The 17,050-nt window shown below is 42.2% G+C and overlaps 1 protein-coding gene across 1 annotated transcript in view; it reads right to left on the bottom strand.

The window, feature by feature from the left end:
* Positions 1 to 17,050, bottom strand: part of LOC120552637 (NACHT, LRR and PYD domains-containing protein 14-like) — a 303,082-nt gene that overhangs the window by 21,981 nt on the left and 264,051 nt on the right. The window contains 3 exon segments of the mRNA XM_039790817.1: positions 2,608 to 2,784; positions 6,838 to 7,011; positions 15,957 to 16,133. Coding sequence (XP_039646751.1) covers positions 2,608 to 2,784; positions 6,838 to 7,011; positions 15,957 to 16,133 — 528 coding nt within the window.

Below are 17,050 nucleotides of genomic sequence, written 5' to 3'. Positions count from 1 at the left end.
GTTTGAAGTTCCCGTGACGTGACGTTTCCAGTCTACGGTTCAGACTCAGACACACGGAGCTCTGAAGCAGACCTGTGGGTCTCTTAGTGTCCACTCTCTGTAAAATGCAGCGCAGCTTCAGGTTTATGGACGCGCTCAGCTGTGACCATGCTGCGGCAGATGTGTTGCGTTTGTGCTCCGTGTATTTCTGTAGTTTCGGGTTTCTACCTCCAACGTAGAGCAGCGTACAGCCACTTCCCTAGATAAACTATTTGTCTCATTCAGACACCAGAGACCCAAACGGGGCTCTGTGTCTGTCAGAAGGTCTGAGATCTACCGTATCAGCAGAGCAATCACGTAATGCACAGCAGACTATGGTGCAGGTATAGATTATTTTCTGAAATATAACTTGTGCCTTCATTCTTGTAATAGCCTATTATCACTTTATTTTTCTCAAAATATCACGACTCCTCCAAATCACAGAGAACACAGATAATGTATTTTGAATGTGCACAAAGTTTTGGACAAGAGCAGTAAATCTTGCTCAAACACATCTGAAATATTACAGTCCAGGGGTTTATTAATAAATTAAAATGAATGAATTTATCATTGAGGTGAATAATTGTCATATGGTAAAGGTAAAGGTACAGGTACTTTATTTGCCACATACACGTACATGTAGCGAAATTCATTCTCTGCATTTAACCCATCCCTCAAGGGAGCAGTGGGCAGCCAATGACAGAGCCCGGGGACCAACTCCAGATCTGCACATTAAGGAGGTTACTTCCCCAACAAAAGACGCAAAAAAGGAGGTAAGAGTAAATGATGCCTATAGGCTACATGTGTGCTGACTCAGATATAATTAGAAAAGTCCATCCAAAGGAGAATAAATAGTTGAAAGCATTACAAAATGCCTGACAGCCTTAATGAAATATATTCCATTATGTTTTATATTTGGATTGTAATCTGTTTCTCTTTAAATAAAGATATTTGCAGCATACATTGATTCAGAAATCAATTTCAATAAATCATTTTAATTACTTTGCTGTTATTGGAATAAATAACACTTCAAAAAATCTTTTTTAGAAAAAATCTCACACTAAACTGAAAAAGGCTTTTACTGCAATTTTGTTAATTTCACAGGAAAAAACACTGTTATTATTAGACGAGGAGCCTAGGATCAAAATAATGAAGTTACTGTCTGTGTCTGACCTGGGCTGGCACATGTTCACGTTAAAAAGCGTGTGCGTTCACAAACACACTACGGTCACGCGCAAAGTGTCCCGGTTTTAGTTCTGGGAAATCTGGTCACCCTAAGTTAACACCACACCTGGCAGCAGGTAACGTTAGCCTAGCATTAGCTAGTTAACACCACACCTGGCAGCAGGTAACGTTAGCCTAGCGTTAGCTAGTTAACACCACACCTGGCAGCAGGTAACGTTAGCCTAGCATTAGCTAGTTAACACCACACCTGGCAGCAGGTAACGTTAGTCTAGCATTAGCTAGTTAACACCACACCTGGCAGCAGGTAACGTTAGCCTAGCGTTAGCTAGTTAACACCACACCTGGCAGCAGTTAACGTTAGCCTAGCGTTAGCTAGTTAACGACAGACCTGGCAGCAGGTAACGTTAGCCTAGCGCTAGCTAGTTAACACCACACCTGGCAGCAGGTAACGTTAGCCTAGCATTAGCTAGTTAACACCACACCTGGCAGCAGGTAACATTAGCCTAGCGTTAGCTAGCAGCTGGATTAAACCCGGTTAAAATGCTGACAGCTAAGCGGTGTAAGGTTTGTCTGTATTTCCCTGGAGAGGATTCCAACACCGTGACGTAACAGTCTGCAGCTGCCGCTGTTGGAAAAACAACACAGACGGTGCATTCACTTGAAACTCGCCAGCCTCGTGGTGCATTCAAAGTTATTGTAAAATACCCCTTTTCCATCCAGTGGTTGTTTTTGGCATTTACCAGCAATTTACTGGTGAAAAAAGTTATTACATTATTAATAAATCATTTCATTTTGATCATATGTTCTTAAGCAATAAACAAGCTGTTCTTTAATGTCACTGACTGTGCTTCTTTTTTTAAATATCTACACATTTTTTTTAAATATTTTATACGTATTGGTTCAGGCACCGTTTAGGCACCAGTACGTTTTAAAATTATCGTTTTAGCACCCGCATCGGAAAAAAACAAAACAGTACCCAACCCTAATCATCATCATGTCAGCAAATAAAGGATCAATACTATATTCATCCTCTAAACAGCTGTGTGTTCTGAAAAAATCTATATTATTGATCAGTTGTGAAAACACTGAAATTAAAAGAAACAAATACATATTTCTACTTCAGCTAGTAAACATTATCAATTTAAAACCATATGTGACCATTTACCAACAATTATAAACATTAATTTACTTTAACAAACACAAGTCTCTTTAGACTTTAAGACTGATGGTGATAGCCAGACTAAAGTCTCTTGTGACTGCAGACTAAATCTACTACAATAAACTAAAATATGAACAAAAAGAACATTCATAACTTTATGGATGTAAGTTAGTTTGAACATGAATTAAAATTCAATTGTTAAATATATTAGATCTATAATAGTTACAGAGAGTCAGTGAACATACCCCAGAGTCTCCAGTCTACAGTTTGGACTCTCCAGAAAACCACACAGCAGCTTCACTCCTGAATCCTCCAGGTTGTTGTTGCCACCCAGGTCCAGCTCTCTCAGATGGGAGGGGTTGGACTTCAGAGCTGAGGCCAGAGCAGCACAGCTGATCTCTGACAAACTGCACCACCTCAATCTGAATAAAGAATAAATGAAGTAACTTTAGAAGACAATGTTCCTGCTTGAAATCATTCAATGTTTAATAATCTTTTCAGAGCTGAAGAATGTTTATAAAACAGAAACACCTGAACACAACAGGATCAGGAATAAATAAAAAGTGAAAAAGAGCTCGAATTAATATTTATGACAACATGCTGCTACTTCAATAAAGACTTTAGAGTGAATTATTTAGTGTTATTCAGTTATATTACGGTTTTAAATCTGTAGCTCAACATTACTCTGCTGCATTGACATGAATTAGATGTGTTTACTAAATGCAATACTATAATTCTGACAGGTTACACAGGATGATCTTATTAAAGTTTATTATAAATCAACATGTTTCATTGTCTTGTGAATGAAGTGTAGCTTATCTTCACTAACATCCTAATGTTTCAGGTACAGAGGAGTCTTCTGAACACATCTGCTCAAAGACACACACACACGCACACACACACACACACACACACACACACACACACAGAAACATACACACAAAAACACACACACACGCACACACACACACACAGAAACATACACACAAAAACACACACACACGCACACACACACACACACAGAAACATACACTCACACACAAACACACACACAGAAACACACACTCAGAGACACACACACACACACAAACAGACAGAAACACACACAGACACCCAAAGACATACACACACACACACACACAGAGACACACACACACACAGATACGCACACACAGAGAGACGCACAGAGACACACACACACACACACAGACACACACAGACAGACAGACACAGACAGACACAGAAACACACACACACGCACAGAGACCCACACACGCAAAGAGAAACACACACACGCACAAAGACATACGCACACAGAAACATACACACATACACATACAAACACACAGAAACACACACACACACGCACAGAGACACACACACACACACAAAATCACAGAAACACATACACACAAAAAGGTTTTTAATGACCTATGTTTAATGACAGATTCTGGTGATTCAGCCATTTTAGTGCTTTTAGACCTCACTGCAGCTTTCGACACAGTTGACCACAAAATTCTTTTATCTCGTTTGGAAAACTGTGTGGGAGTCAGGGGGACTGCCCTAAAGTGGTTTGTGTCATATCTTTCAGGGAGAAGTTTTTTTGTTAAAATGGGGGACTCTACTTCATCAACTGCGCCTTTGAACTGTGGGGTCCCCCAGGGATCAATTCTTGGTCCTATACTGTTTGCATTGTACCTTCTCCCACTAGGAACAGTTTTTAAAAAGCATGGCATCTCATATCATCTTTATGCTGATGACTGTCAAATTTATATGCCAATCAGAAAACATGAGGGCAGCCCCCTGACACCCCTACTTGACTGTTTAAATGACGTCAAAGAGTGGTTGGCCCAAAAATTTTTTAAACTAAATGAGAGTAAAACTGAGATTATGCAGTTTGGCCCCACTGATCCCATGATAGATTTGGGCCCCCTAAATGTCTCTGTGCATCCTGTGATAACTAACCTTGGGGTAAAAATAGACAGTGATTTTAAATTTAATAAACAAATAAATGCAATAGTGAAATCTAGTTTCTATCATCTTCGCCTTTTAGCCAAAGTTAAACCGTTTTTGTCTTTTAGCAGTTTTGAACAAGCTATACATGCTTTTATTTCTTCTCGTTTGGACTATTGTAATGCACTTTATATTGGTATAAAACAAAACGCCTTTTTTCTTTTTTTTTTTAAACCAGGAACCAAAAAGCGTGCGCATATAACTCCGATTCTTGCCACATTGCATTGGCTCCCTGTTGGTTTTAGGATTGATTTTAAGATTTTATTGTTTGTTTTTAAAGCTGTGAATGGACTGGCCCCAACATATATTTCGGACCTCATCCAAATTTATACGCCAGTGCGGACACTTAGGTCAGATGGCCAGCTCCAGCTTGTGGTCCCCAAGTCAAGACTTAAGACTCGGGGGGACAGGGCCTTTTCTGTGGTTGGACCTAAACTCTGGAATGCCCTGCCACTCCATGTCCAAATTGCCCCTACAGTTGACTGTTTTAAGGCACGTCTAAAGACGCACTTTGATTCTTTGGCTTTTAATTCTGTGTGAGTTATGTGGTCCACTGTGGTGTTTATTCTTTCTATATTTTCTATATATTTTTTATGAATTGTTTGTATGTTCTGAGTCTTCTGTGCAGCACTTTGGAAACTTTGTGTTTGTAAAATGTGCTTTAGAAATAAAGTGGATTGGATTAGATACACACACACACACACACACACACACACACACACACACACACAGAAACACACACACACAGACACAGAAATACACATAGACACACACAGACACAAAGATACACACACACACAGACAGACAGACACACAGACAGACAGACACACACAGAAACACACACACACACACACACGCACAGAGACACACACACAAACACACAGAGAAACACACACACACAAAGACACACACACACACACATACACACAGACAGAAACATACACACACACACACACGCACAGACACACACACACACATAGACACACACACACAGACACAAACACACACACACATACACAGAGAAACACACACGCACAAAGACACACAGACACACAGACAGACACACAGAAACACACAGAGACACACACACACACACACACACACACACAGAGAGTCACACACACACAAACAGACATGGCACACACACATAAGTTAACACCACACCTGGCAGCAGGTAACGTTAGCCTAGCGTTAGCTAGTTAACACCACACCTGGCAGCAGGTAACGTTAGCCTAGCGTTAGCTAGTTAACACCACACCTGGCAGCAGGTAACGTTAGCCTAGCGTTAGCTAGTTAACACCACACCTGGCAGCAGGTAACGTTAGCCTAGCGTTAGCTAGTTAAAACCACACCTGGCAGCAGTTAACGTTAGCCTAGCGTTAGCTAGTTAACGACAGACCTGGCAGCAGGTAACATTAGCCTAGCGTTAGCTAGTTAACACCACACCTGGCAGCAGGTAACATTAGCCTAGCGTTAGCTAGTTAACACCACACCTGGCAGCAGGTAACGTTAGCCTAGCGTTAGCTAGTTAACACCACACCTGGCAGCAGGTAACGTTAGCCTAGCATTAGCTAGCAGCTGGATTAAACCCGGTTAAAATGCTGACAGCTAAGCGGTGTAAGGTTGGTCTGTATTTCCCTGGAGAGGATTCCAACACCGTGACGTAACAGTCTGCAGCTGCCGCTGTTGGAAAAACAACACAGACGGTGCATTCACTTGAAACTCGCCAGCCTCGTGGTGCATTCAAAGTTATTGTAAAATACCCCTTTTCCATCCAGTGGTTGTTTTTGGCGTTTACCAGCAATTTACTGGTGAAAAAGGTTATTAGATTATTAATAAATTATTTCATTTTGATCATATGTTCTTAAGCAATAAACAAGCTGTTCTTTAATGTCACTGACTGTGCTTCTTTTTTTAAATATCTACACAGTTTTTTTAAATATTTTATACGTATTGGTTCAGGCACCGTTTAGGCACCAGTACGTTTTAAAAGTATCGTTTTAGCACCCGCATCGGAAAAAAACAAAACAGTACCCAACCCTAATCATCATCATGTCAGCAAATAAAGGATCAATACTATATTCATCCTCTAAACAGCTGTGTGTTCTGAAAAAATCAATATTATTGATCAGTTGTGAAAACACTGAAATTAAAAGAAACAAATACATATTTCTACTTCAGCTAGTAAACATTATCAATTTAAAACCATATGTGACCATTTACCAACAATTATAAACATTAATACACTTTAACAAACACAAGTCTCTTTAGACTTTAAGACTGATGGTGATAGCCAGACTAAAGTCTCTTGTGACTGCAGACTAAATCTACTACAATAAACTAAAATATGAACAAAAAGAACATTCATAACTTTATGGATGTAAGTTAGTTTGAACATGAATTAAAATTCAATTGTTAAATATATTAGATCTATAATAGTTACAGAGAGTCAGTGAACATACCCCAGAGTCTCCAGTCTACAGTTTGGACTTTCCAGAAAACCACACAGCAGCTTCACTCCTGAATCCTCCAGCTTGTTGTGACCCAGCTCCAGCTCTCTCAGATGGGAGGGGTTGGTCTTCAGAGCTGAGGCCAGAGCAGCACAGCTGATCTCTGACAAATCGCATTCAGACAATCTGAATAAAGAATAAATGAAGTAACTTTAGAAGACAATGTTCCTGCTTGAAATCATTCAATGTTTAATAATCTTTTCAGAGCTGAAGAATGTTTATAAAACAGAAACACCTGAACACAACAGGATCAGGAATAAATAAAAAGTGAAAAAGAGCTCGAATTAATATTTATGACAACATGCTGCTACTTCAATAAAGACTTTAGAGTGAATTATTTAGTGTTATTCAGTTATATTACGGTTTTAAATCTGTAGCTCAACATTACTCTGCTGCATTGACATGAATTAGACGTGTTTACTAAATGCAATACTATAATTCTGACAGGTTACACAGGATGATCTTATTAAAGTTTATTATAAATCAACATGTTTCATTGTCTTGTGAATGAAGTGTAGCTTCTCTTCACTAACATCCTAATGTTTCAGGTACAGAGGAGTCTTCTGAACACATCTGCTCAAAGACACACACACATGCACACACACACACACACACACACACACAGAAACATACACACAAAAACACACACACGCACACACACACACAGAAACATACACTCACACACAAACACACACAGAAACACACCCAAAGACATACACACACACACACACACACACACAGACACACACACACACACACACACAGATACGACACAGAGAGACGCACAGAGACACACACACACACACACACAGACACACACAGACAGACAGACACAGACAGACACAGAAACACACACACACGCACAGAGACCCACACACGCAAAGAGAAACACACACACGCACAAAGACATACACACACAGAAACATACACACATACACATACAAACACACAGAAACACACACACACACACAAAATCACAGAAACACATACACACAAAAAGGTTTTTAATGACCTATGTTTAATGACAGATTCTGGTGATTCAGCCATTTTAGTGCTTTTAGACCTCACTGCAGCTTTCGACACAGTTGACCACAAAATTCTTTTATCTCGTTTGGAAAACTGTGTGGGAGTCAGGGGGACTGCCGTTAAGTGGTTTGTGTCATATCTTTCAGGGAGATGCTTTTTTCTTAAAATGGGGGACTCTACTTCATCAACTGCGCCTTTGAACTGTGGGGTCCCCCAGGGATCAATTCTTGGTCCTATACTGTTTGCATTGTACCTTCTCCCACTAGGAACAGTTTTTAAAAAGCATGGCATCTCATATCATCTTTATGCTGATGACTGTCAAATTTATATGCCAATCAGAAAACATGAGGGCAGCCCCCTGACACCCCTACTTGACTGTTTAAATGACGTCAAAGAGTGGTTGGCCCAAAAAAATTTTAAACTAAATGAGAGTAAAACTGAGATTATGCAGTTTGGCCCCACTGATCCCATGATAGATTTGGGCCCCCTAAATGTCTCTGTGCATCCTGTGATAACTAACCTTGGGGTAAAAATAGACAGTGATTTTAAATTTAATAAACAAATAAATGCAATAGTGAAATCTAGTTTCTATCATCTTCGCCTTTTAGCCAAAGTTAAACCGTTTTTGTCTTTTAGCAGTTTTGAACAAGCTATACATGCTTTTATTTCTTCTCGTTTGGACTATTGTAATGCACTTTATATTGGTATAAATCAAAACGCACTCTCACGCTTACAGTTAGTCCAAAACTCAAACTTAACAGGAACCAAAAAGCGTGCGCATATAACTCCGATTCTTGGCACATTGCATTGGCTCCCTGTTGGTTTTAGGATTGATTTTAAGATTTTATTGTTTGTTTTTAAAGCTGTGAATGGACTGGCCCCAACATATATTTCGGACCTCATCCAAATTTATACGCCAGTGCGGGTAACTTAGGTCAGAGGGCCAGCTCCAGCTTGTGGTCCCCAAGTCAAGTCTTAAGACTCGGGGGGACAGGGCCTTTTCTGTGGTTGGACCTAAACTCTGGAATGCCCTGCCCCTCCATGTCCAAATTGCCCCTACAGTTGACTGTTTTAAGGCACGTCTAAAGACGCACTTTGATTCTTTGGCTTTTAATTCTGTGTGAGTTATGTGGTCCACTGTGGTGTTTATTCTTTCTATATTTTCTATATATTTTTTAGGGGTCCAAGCCCGAGGGGGCATGGGAACCGCGTAATGCAAGGCATCGCGGTTCACAGCTCCAATGGAGCGTGGAACCCTATTGTTTTTCTAAGGATTATTCTTCTTACTTATTTTTATTATTTTTCTCCGCCTAAAACTCCGACTGCAGCCTAAACCGTACATGGTGGCGGGTTGCCATTTTCAGGACTGGTCCAAAACCCCGCAAGGACCTCAGACGCAAAAATGGACGCATTTCCATTACTAGGTGGCGCTATAGCAGAAAAAAACGCGTTTGGCCCTATAACTCCCACACCGTACTTCCGACAGTCAAAGAAAATACATGTACGCGTTCCCTGGATCCAACTGAATCACGTGGTATAGGCCACGCCCATTTCCGCCTAGACTTTTATGCGTGAAAAATTGTGATTTATCAAAAACCTACTTTTTCGAACTCCTCCTAGACCGTGCGACCGATCTGCACGAAACTTGGAACCTAGCATCTCCAGACTTACCTGACAAAAAGTTATAAAAAGAATTTTTGTACGATAAAAATTGTCTATATAACGCACAAAATAATTTGTGTAGCTAACTATGAAAACACCAACATTGCCATATCTCAGCCAAAATAAATGCTATCAACCCCAAACTTTTGATTATTCTTTGCCATGACCCTCTGGAGGTAACCCATGCGTTTTACAAAAATTGGTCACTAGGGGGTGCTACAACTACAAAAAGTTTATATCTCATAAACGGCTCATCCGATTTATACGAAATTTGATGCGTACCATCTGGGGGCAATCATGAGGGCCATTCCTAGAATGGAGTACCGAGGGTCAAAGTGGGCGTGGCCTATGGGACCCAATGTGACCCAAATCTAGATTCACCACTTACACTAATGTGAACAACTTTAAATTTACAGGGTAGATGGACAATGGGCCATGGACCACACCTACCAAAAATTACATGTGGACCACTAGGTGGCGCTGTAATGTTTTTTGGCTTTAACTCCCACATTACACATCGCACATTAGAAATCTTTACATCCACGTGTTCCGTGAATCAAGCTGAATTACCTGATATAGGCCACGCCCATTTCCGCGCAAACGTTTTTTCGCAATATCGCGCAATGTGCAAAACCAACTTTTTCGAACTTTTGCGACCGATCTGCACGAAACCTGGTAGGTAGCATCTCCAGATGGACCTGACAAAAAGTTATTGAAGGAATTTTGCTACGTTAAAGTATGCGCATTTGACGACAAAACAAATTGTCCTAGCTAGCTACCACACACATATCATATCATATCTCGGCCAAATTAAATGTTATCAGCAAATAACTTGAGGTCCTTGTTCAACATCTGACGCCGATACTCTGTACCAAATTTGGCGAAGATCGGCCTTTAGGGGGCGCTATAAGCAACGTTTATTTGTTTTCCCGCCAATTTTCTCAATGCATTTCAATGGGAAATTTGCAATTGCAATATCTCTGCCACAGTAAAAGCAATCAACACGAAATTTGTGATCGGCCATTAGGGGGCGCTATAATCAACATAAAAGTATTTTGCACTGTTAATCAATGTTAATGGAATATTTGCAATGGTAATGTATCAAAGACCTTGCAGCTCACACTTCTCAATATTTACTGATGTTTACCTCCTACCGTTACGTTTTGGTTTTCGCATTTGCGTGCTCCCCTGGTGTTCTACAATAAACAAACTTCTTAACCCACCTGACAAAGTTTCTACAACCTTCACAGTGGACAAGTGTAACTCTTTTCTCCCACTTTTTCAATCCAAAATCAACACCATTCATATGCGCTGATACTGTGCAACTAAACATTGCAGTTGGTGCTAAGTGGAGAGTCTGTCATAGTGTGATTGATTATGTCGGTGGCATTGATTCTTAATTTCCCACGAAGGTGATCGCGGTTAAGTGTCAGTTAAACTTCTCATCTCCAATCCTATCTGTATTTGTGAGAAGTGGCGCTGTCCTGAGTTGAAAGCCTACTTTACGGCTTTATTATCGAGTTAATAGGCGCGTGTGTTCGTGTCGGCCGATGTCCATTTCCTAAGGTTTTGAAATGCAAACAACTTTTGACTACTTAATTTTTTTTAAACGACGTGCGCCTGTGAGCACCCTCGGAGGAAAACATCAATCGGCGCCTATGACACCATTTACAACAACTGACCACCTCCCCTGCTCTTTCAAACACCACATCTGCCGGTACCTCCACCCTCTAAGTCACTCTCTCATTTCTCTCTGCTGTCCCCTGTGGTCAGGGGGGTTGAGAAGTTTGTTTATAGTAGAGAATTGTTAAAAGTACTCTGTACATGCGTGGAGATGAACTGTTAACCACTACATTTGCAACGGCAGAGTACCGCAGACCTCGTGCATCAAACCTCTCGACATTCACCAACGTTTGCCCCCTTACGTAATGCTTCCGGTCCCGTGATACGCAGCTCGCGGTCATCGGGGCGACTGGCTGGCTCCCGGGGCATGCCGGACGACTGGCATCAGAGGCGAATGGCATCAGAGGCGAATGGCATCGGAGGCGAATGGCATCGGAGGCGAATGGCATCAGAGGCGAATGGCATCGGAGGCGAATGGCATCAGAGGCGAATGGCATCGGAGGCGAATGGCATCGGAGGCTTGGGCCCCGTCATAACTGCTTGCAGTTCTAGTTATGAATTGTTTGTATGTTCTGAGTCTTCTGTGCAGCACTTTGGAAACTTTGTGTTTGTAAAATGTGCTATAGAAATAAAGTGGATTGGATTAGATACACACACACACACACACACGCACACACAGAAACATACACACACACACACATACAGAAACACACACACACAGAAACACACCCACACACACACAGACACAGAAATACACATAGACACACACAGACACACAGATACACACACAGACACACAGACAGAGAGACAGACACAGAGAAACACACACGCACAAAGACACACACACACACGCACAGAGACACACACACACACACACACACACACACACACAGACACACAGACAGACAGACACACAGAAACACACACACGCACAGAAACACACACACACGCACAGAGACACACACACACACAAACACACAGAGAAACACACGCAGGACACACACACAAATACACAGACACATACACACACACACGCACAGAGACACACACACACGCACACAGACACACAGAAACACGTTGCTGGTTTCCCTATCATTGATGATATGAGGTTGTTTGCGTATAGGGACCAGTTAACGTTACCTGCCGGTCACCTGGTCTCTAACCAGTCCTCACGGTGAAGTCACCTGGTCTCTAACCAGTCCTCACGGTGAAGTCACCTGGTCTCTAACCAGTCCTCACGGTGAAGTCACCTGGTCTCTAACCAGTCCTCACGGTGAAGTCACCTGGTCTCTAACCAGTCCTCACGGTGAAGCACCTGGTTCTAAAGTCCTCACGGTGAAGTCACCTGGTCTCTAACCAGTCCTCACGGTGAAGTCCTGCACGGATCAACAGCTGGCGGCTGCTCGCTCTGCCTGCATTCGCTGCCGGTTCAGCGGCTAACGAGCAGCTAACTCACAAGACACAACGCTGTGACCAACAACCAATACAAATTCTGTCATTCTATATGTAATTTATAAAAGGTTTCTAGTGTCAGTGTACTGGCCGTGCGGTGGCTGCTTGAGCTGTTTCTTCAATCGTGTGTTGAACATGATGGAAGAATGCTGCCGTCAGAGCAGCCAAAGCATCAACCAGCTTCCCCTACTTTCTGACCAGGGTCCTGACAAGCTTCTGACCAGCGTCCTGGACCGGGGGCCAGAGCTTTCTGACCAGGGTCCTGGACCGGGGCCAGAGTTCTTTCAGCTCCAGTGGGGGTGTGTAATGCACAGATACTCTCTCTGAAGATAACCACCACCACGAGCTACTAGCTACACCGCTCGCAAGCTAGCCTTTAACTGACAGCCCTGATATAACATAGAAGAATGGGTCCAGGTTTAAACTGTCTCTCTCACTGGGTGTGTCTCTGTGTGTGTGTGTGTGTGTGTGTGTGTGTGTGTGTGTGTGTGTGTGTGTGTGTGTGTGTGTGTGTGTGTGTGTGTGTGTGTGTGTGTGTGTGTGTGTGTCTCTTTGTGTGTCTCTTTGTCTGTGTCTGTGTGTGTGTGTGTGTGTGTGTGTGTGTGTGTGTGTGTGTGTGTGTGTGTGTGTGTGTGTGTGTGTGTGTGTGTGTGTGTGTGTGTGTGTCTCTTTGTGTGTGTCTCTTTGTCTGTGTCTGTGTGTGTATGTGTGTCTCTTTGTGTGTGTTTGTGCTTGTGTGTGTTTGTGTATGTGTGTGTCTGTCTGTGTGTGTGTGTATGTGTGTGTGTGTGTGTGTCTTTGTCTGTGTGTGCTTGTGTGTGTCTGTGTGTGTGTGTCTCTGTGTCTGTGTGTGTGTGTGGCTGTGTGTGTGTGTGTGTTTGTGTGTGTGTATGTGTGTGTGTGTGTATGTGTGTGTGTGTGTCTCTATGTCTGTGTGTGCGCTTGTGTGTGTGTGTGTGTGTCTGTCGTGTGTGTGTATGTGTGTGTGTGTGTGTGTCTTTGTCGTTTGTGTGTGTGTGTGTGTCAGTGTGTGTATGTGTGTGTGTGTGTGTCTGTGTGTCCGTGTGTGTGTCTGTGTGTGTGTGTGCGTCTGTGTGTGTGTCTCTTTGTAAGTGTGTGTGTGTGTGTGTGTGTGTATCTCTTTTCTTTGTGTGTTTGTGTGTGTGTGTGTGTGTGTGTCTGTGTGTGTCTGTGTGTATGTATGTGTGTGTGTGTGTCTCTGTGTGTGTGTGTATGTGTGTCTGTGTGTGTATGTGTGTATGTGTGTGTGTGTGTGTGTGTGTCTTTGTCTGTGTGTGCTTGTGTGTGTCTGTGTGTGTGGGTGGTCCTGTGTGTGTGTGTGTCTCTGTGTGTGTGTGTGTGTGTCTCTTTTCGTGGGTTTGTGTGTGTGTGTGTGTGTCTGTGTGTGTGTGTGTGTGTGTGTGTGTGTGTGTCTGTGTGTGTATGTGTGCGTGTCTATGTGTGTCTGTGTGTGTGTGTGTATGTGTGTGTGTCTGTGTGTGTGTGTAATGTTGTGTCGTGTGCGGTATGTGTGTGTTGTGTGTTGTGTGTGTGTTGTGTGTGTGTATGTGTGTGTGTGTGTGTGTCTCTTTGTCTGTGTGTGTGTGCTTGTGCGTGCGTCTGTCTGTCTGTGTGTGTGTGTGTGTGTGTGTGTGTGTCTTTGTCTGTGTGTGTGTGGTCGTGTGTGTGTGTGTGTGTGTCTGTGTGTGTGTTTGTGTGTGTGTGTGTCTGTGTCTGTGTGTGTGTGTGTGTCTGTGTGTGTGTGTCTCTGTGTTTAAATGTGTATCTCAACATTACTATGTCCTAATCAATGACATTTTCCCTAAAATGAGTAGAGAGATTTTGTCATTGTGGATCATCATTAGGGTTGGGTACCGAGACCCGGTGCTAATACGGCACCGATGCCTCAACAACCGGTATCTATCAGACCGAATAGTAACGCAGCTTTCGGTGCCTCAATTCGGTGCTCCTGAAATGCCAGCGCTGCTCTCTGATGCTCCGAAACGGACGTTAGAGGCAACAGAAGCATCGCTGCATGTGACGCTAGTTAACACCACATCTGGCAGCAGGTAACGTTAGCCTAGCGTTAGCTAGTTAACACCACATCTGGCAGCATGTAACGTTAGCCTAGCGTTAGCTAGTTAACACCACACCTGGCAGCAGGTAACGTTAGCCTAGCGTTAGCTAGTTAACACCACACCTGGCAGCAGGTAACGTTAGCCTGCGCTGCTAGCTAGTTAACACCACACCTGGCAGCAGGTAACGCATTAGCCGCTAGCTAGTTAACACCACACCTGGCAGCAGGTAACGTTAGCCTGGCGTTAGCTAGTTAACACCACACCTGGCAGCAGGTAACGTTAGCCTAGCGTTAGCTAGTTAACACCACATACCTGGCAGCAGGTAACGTTAGCCTAGCGTAGATGTTACACCACACCTGGCAGCAGGTAACTGTTCTTAAGTCCGCTAGCTAGATAACACCACACCTGGCAGCAGGTAACGTTAGCCTAGCGTTAGCTAGATAACACCACACCTGGCAGCAGGTAACGTTAGCCTAGCGTTAGCTAGATAACACCACACCTGGCAGCAGGTAACGTTAGCCTAGCGTTAGCTAGATAACACCACACCTGGCAGCAGGTAACATTAGCCTAGTGTTAGCTAGATAACACCACACCTGGCAGCAGGCAACGTTAGCCTAGCGAAAAAAGTTATTACCATCCATCCATCCATCCATCTTCGTCCGCTTCTGTGCTTCTTTTTTTAAATATCTACACATTTTTTTAAAATATTTTAAAAGTATTGGTTCAGGCACCGTTTAGGCACCAGTACGTTTTAAAAGTATCGTTTTAGCACCCGCATCGGAAAAAAACAAAACAGTACCCAACCCTAATCATCATCATGTCAGCAAATAAAGGATCAATACTATATTCATCCTCTAAACAGCTGTGTGTTCTGAAAAATCAATATCATTGATCAGACAGCTTTGAAAACACTGAAATTAAAAGAAACAAATAAATATTTCTACTTCAGCTAGTAAACATTATCAATTTAAAACCATATGTGACCATTTACCAACAATTATAGACGTTAATTTACTTTAACAAACACAAGTCTCTTTAGACTTTAAGACTGATGGTGATAGCCAGACTAAAGTCTCTTGTGACTGCAGTCCAAATCTACTACAATAAACTAAAATATGAACAAAAAGAACATTCATAACGTCATGGATGTAAGTTTGTTTGAACAAGAATTCAAATTCAATTGTTAAACATATTAGATCTATAATAGTTACAGAGAGTCAGTGAACTTACTTCAGAGTCGCCAGTCCACAGTTTGGACTCTCCAGAAAACCACACAGCAGCTTCACTCCTGAATCCTTCAGCTTGTTGTTGTGACCCAGGTCCAGCTCTCTCAGATGGGAGGGGTTGGACTTCAGAGCTGAGGCCAGAGCAGCACAGCTGATCTCTGACAAACTGCAGAGCTCCAATCTGAATAAAGAATAAATGAAGTAACTTTAGAAGACAATGTTCCTGCTTGAAATCATTCAATGTTTAATAATCTTTTCAGAGCTGAAGAATGTTTATAAAACAGAAACACCTGAACACAACAGGATCAGGATAAAAACTGTAAAATACAAAAAGTGAAAAAGAGCTCTAATTAATATTAATGACAACATGCTGCTACTTCAATAAAGACTTTAGAGTGAATTATTTAGTGTTATTCAGTTATATTAAGTTTTTAAATGTGTAGCTCAACATTACTCTGCTGCATTGACATGAATTAGATGTGTTTACTAAATGCAATACTATAATTCTGACAGGTTACACAGGATGATCTTATTAAAGTTTATTATTAATCAACATGTTTCATTGTCTTGTGAATGAAGTGTAGCTTATCTTCACACAACACACACACACACAGAAACACACACACACAGAAACATACACATGCACACACACACACACACACACATACACACAGAAACATACACTTACACACAAACACACACACAGAAACAAACACACAGAGACACACACACACACACAAACAGACACAGAAACACACACAGACACACACAGACAGACAAACAAAGACATACACACACACACACAGAGACACACACACGCACAGAGACGCACACACAGAGAGACGCACAGAGACACACAGACACAGACACACACAGAAACACACACACACACGCACAGAGACCCACACACGCACAGAGAAACACACACAGAAAAATACACACATACACACACAGAAACACACAAAAACACACACACACGCACAGAGACACACACACACAAATCACAGAAACACATACACACAAACATACAGAAACACACACACAGAAACACACACACACACGAACAGAGAAACACACCCACACATAGACACACAGACA

This window comes from Perca fluviatilis, chromosome 22 (genome assembly GCF_010015445.1).
Source record: "Perca fluviatilis chromosome 22, GENO_Pfluv_1.0, whole genome shotgun sequence".
In the NCBI taxonomy this organism is placed as follows: domain Eukaryota; kingdom Metazoa; phylum Chordata; class Actinopteri; order Perciformes; family Percidae; genus Perca; species Perca fluviatilis.
Note: the sequence above shows the minus strand (reverse complement) of the source record. Positions and strands in the feature narration are given on the sequence as shown.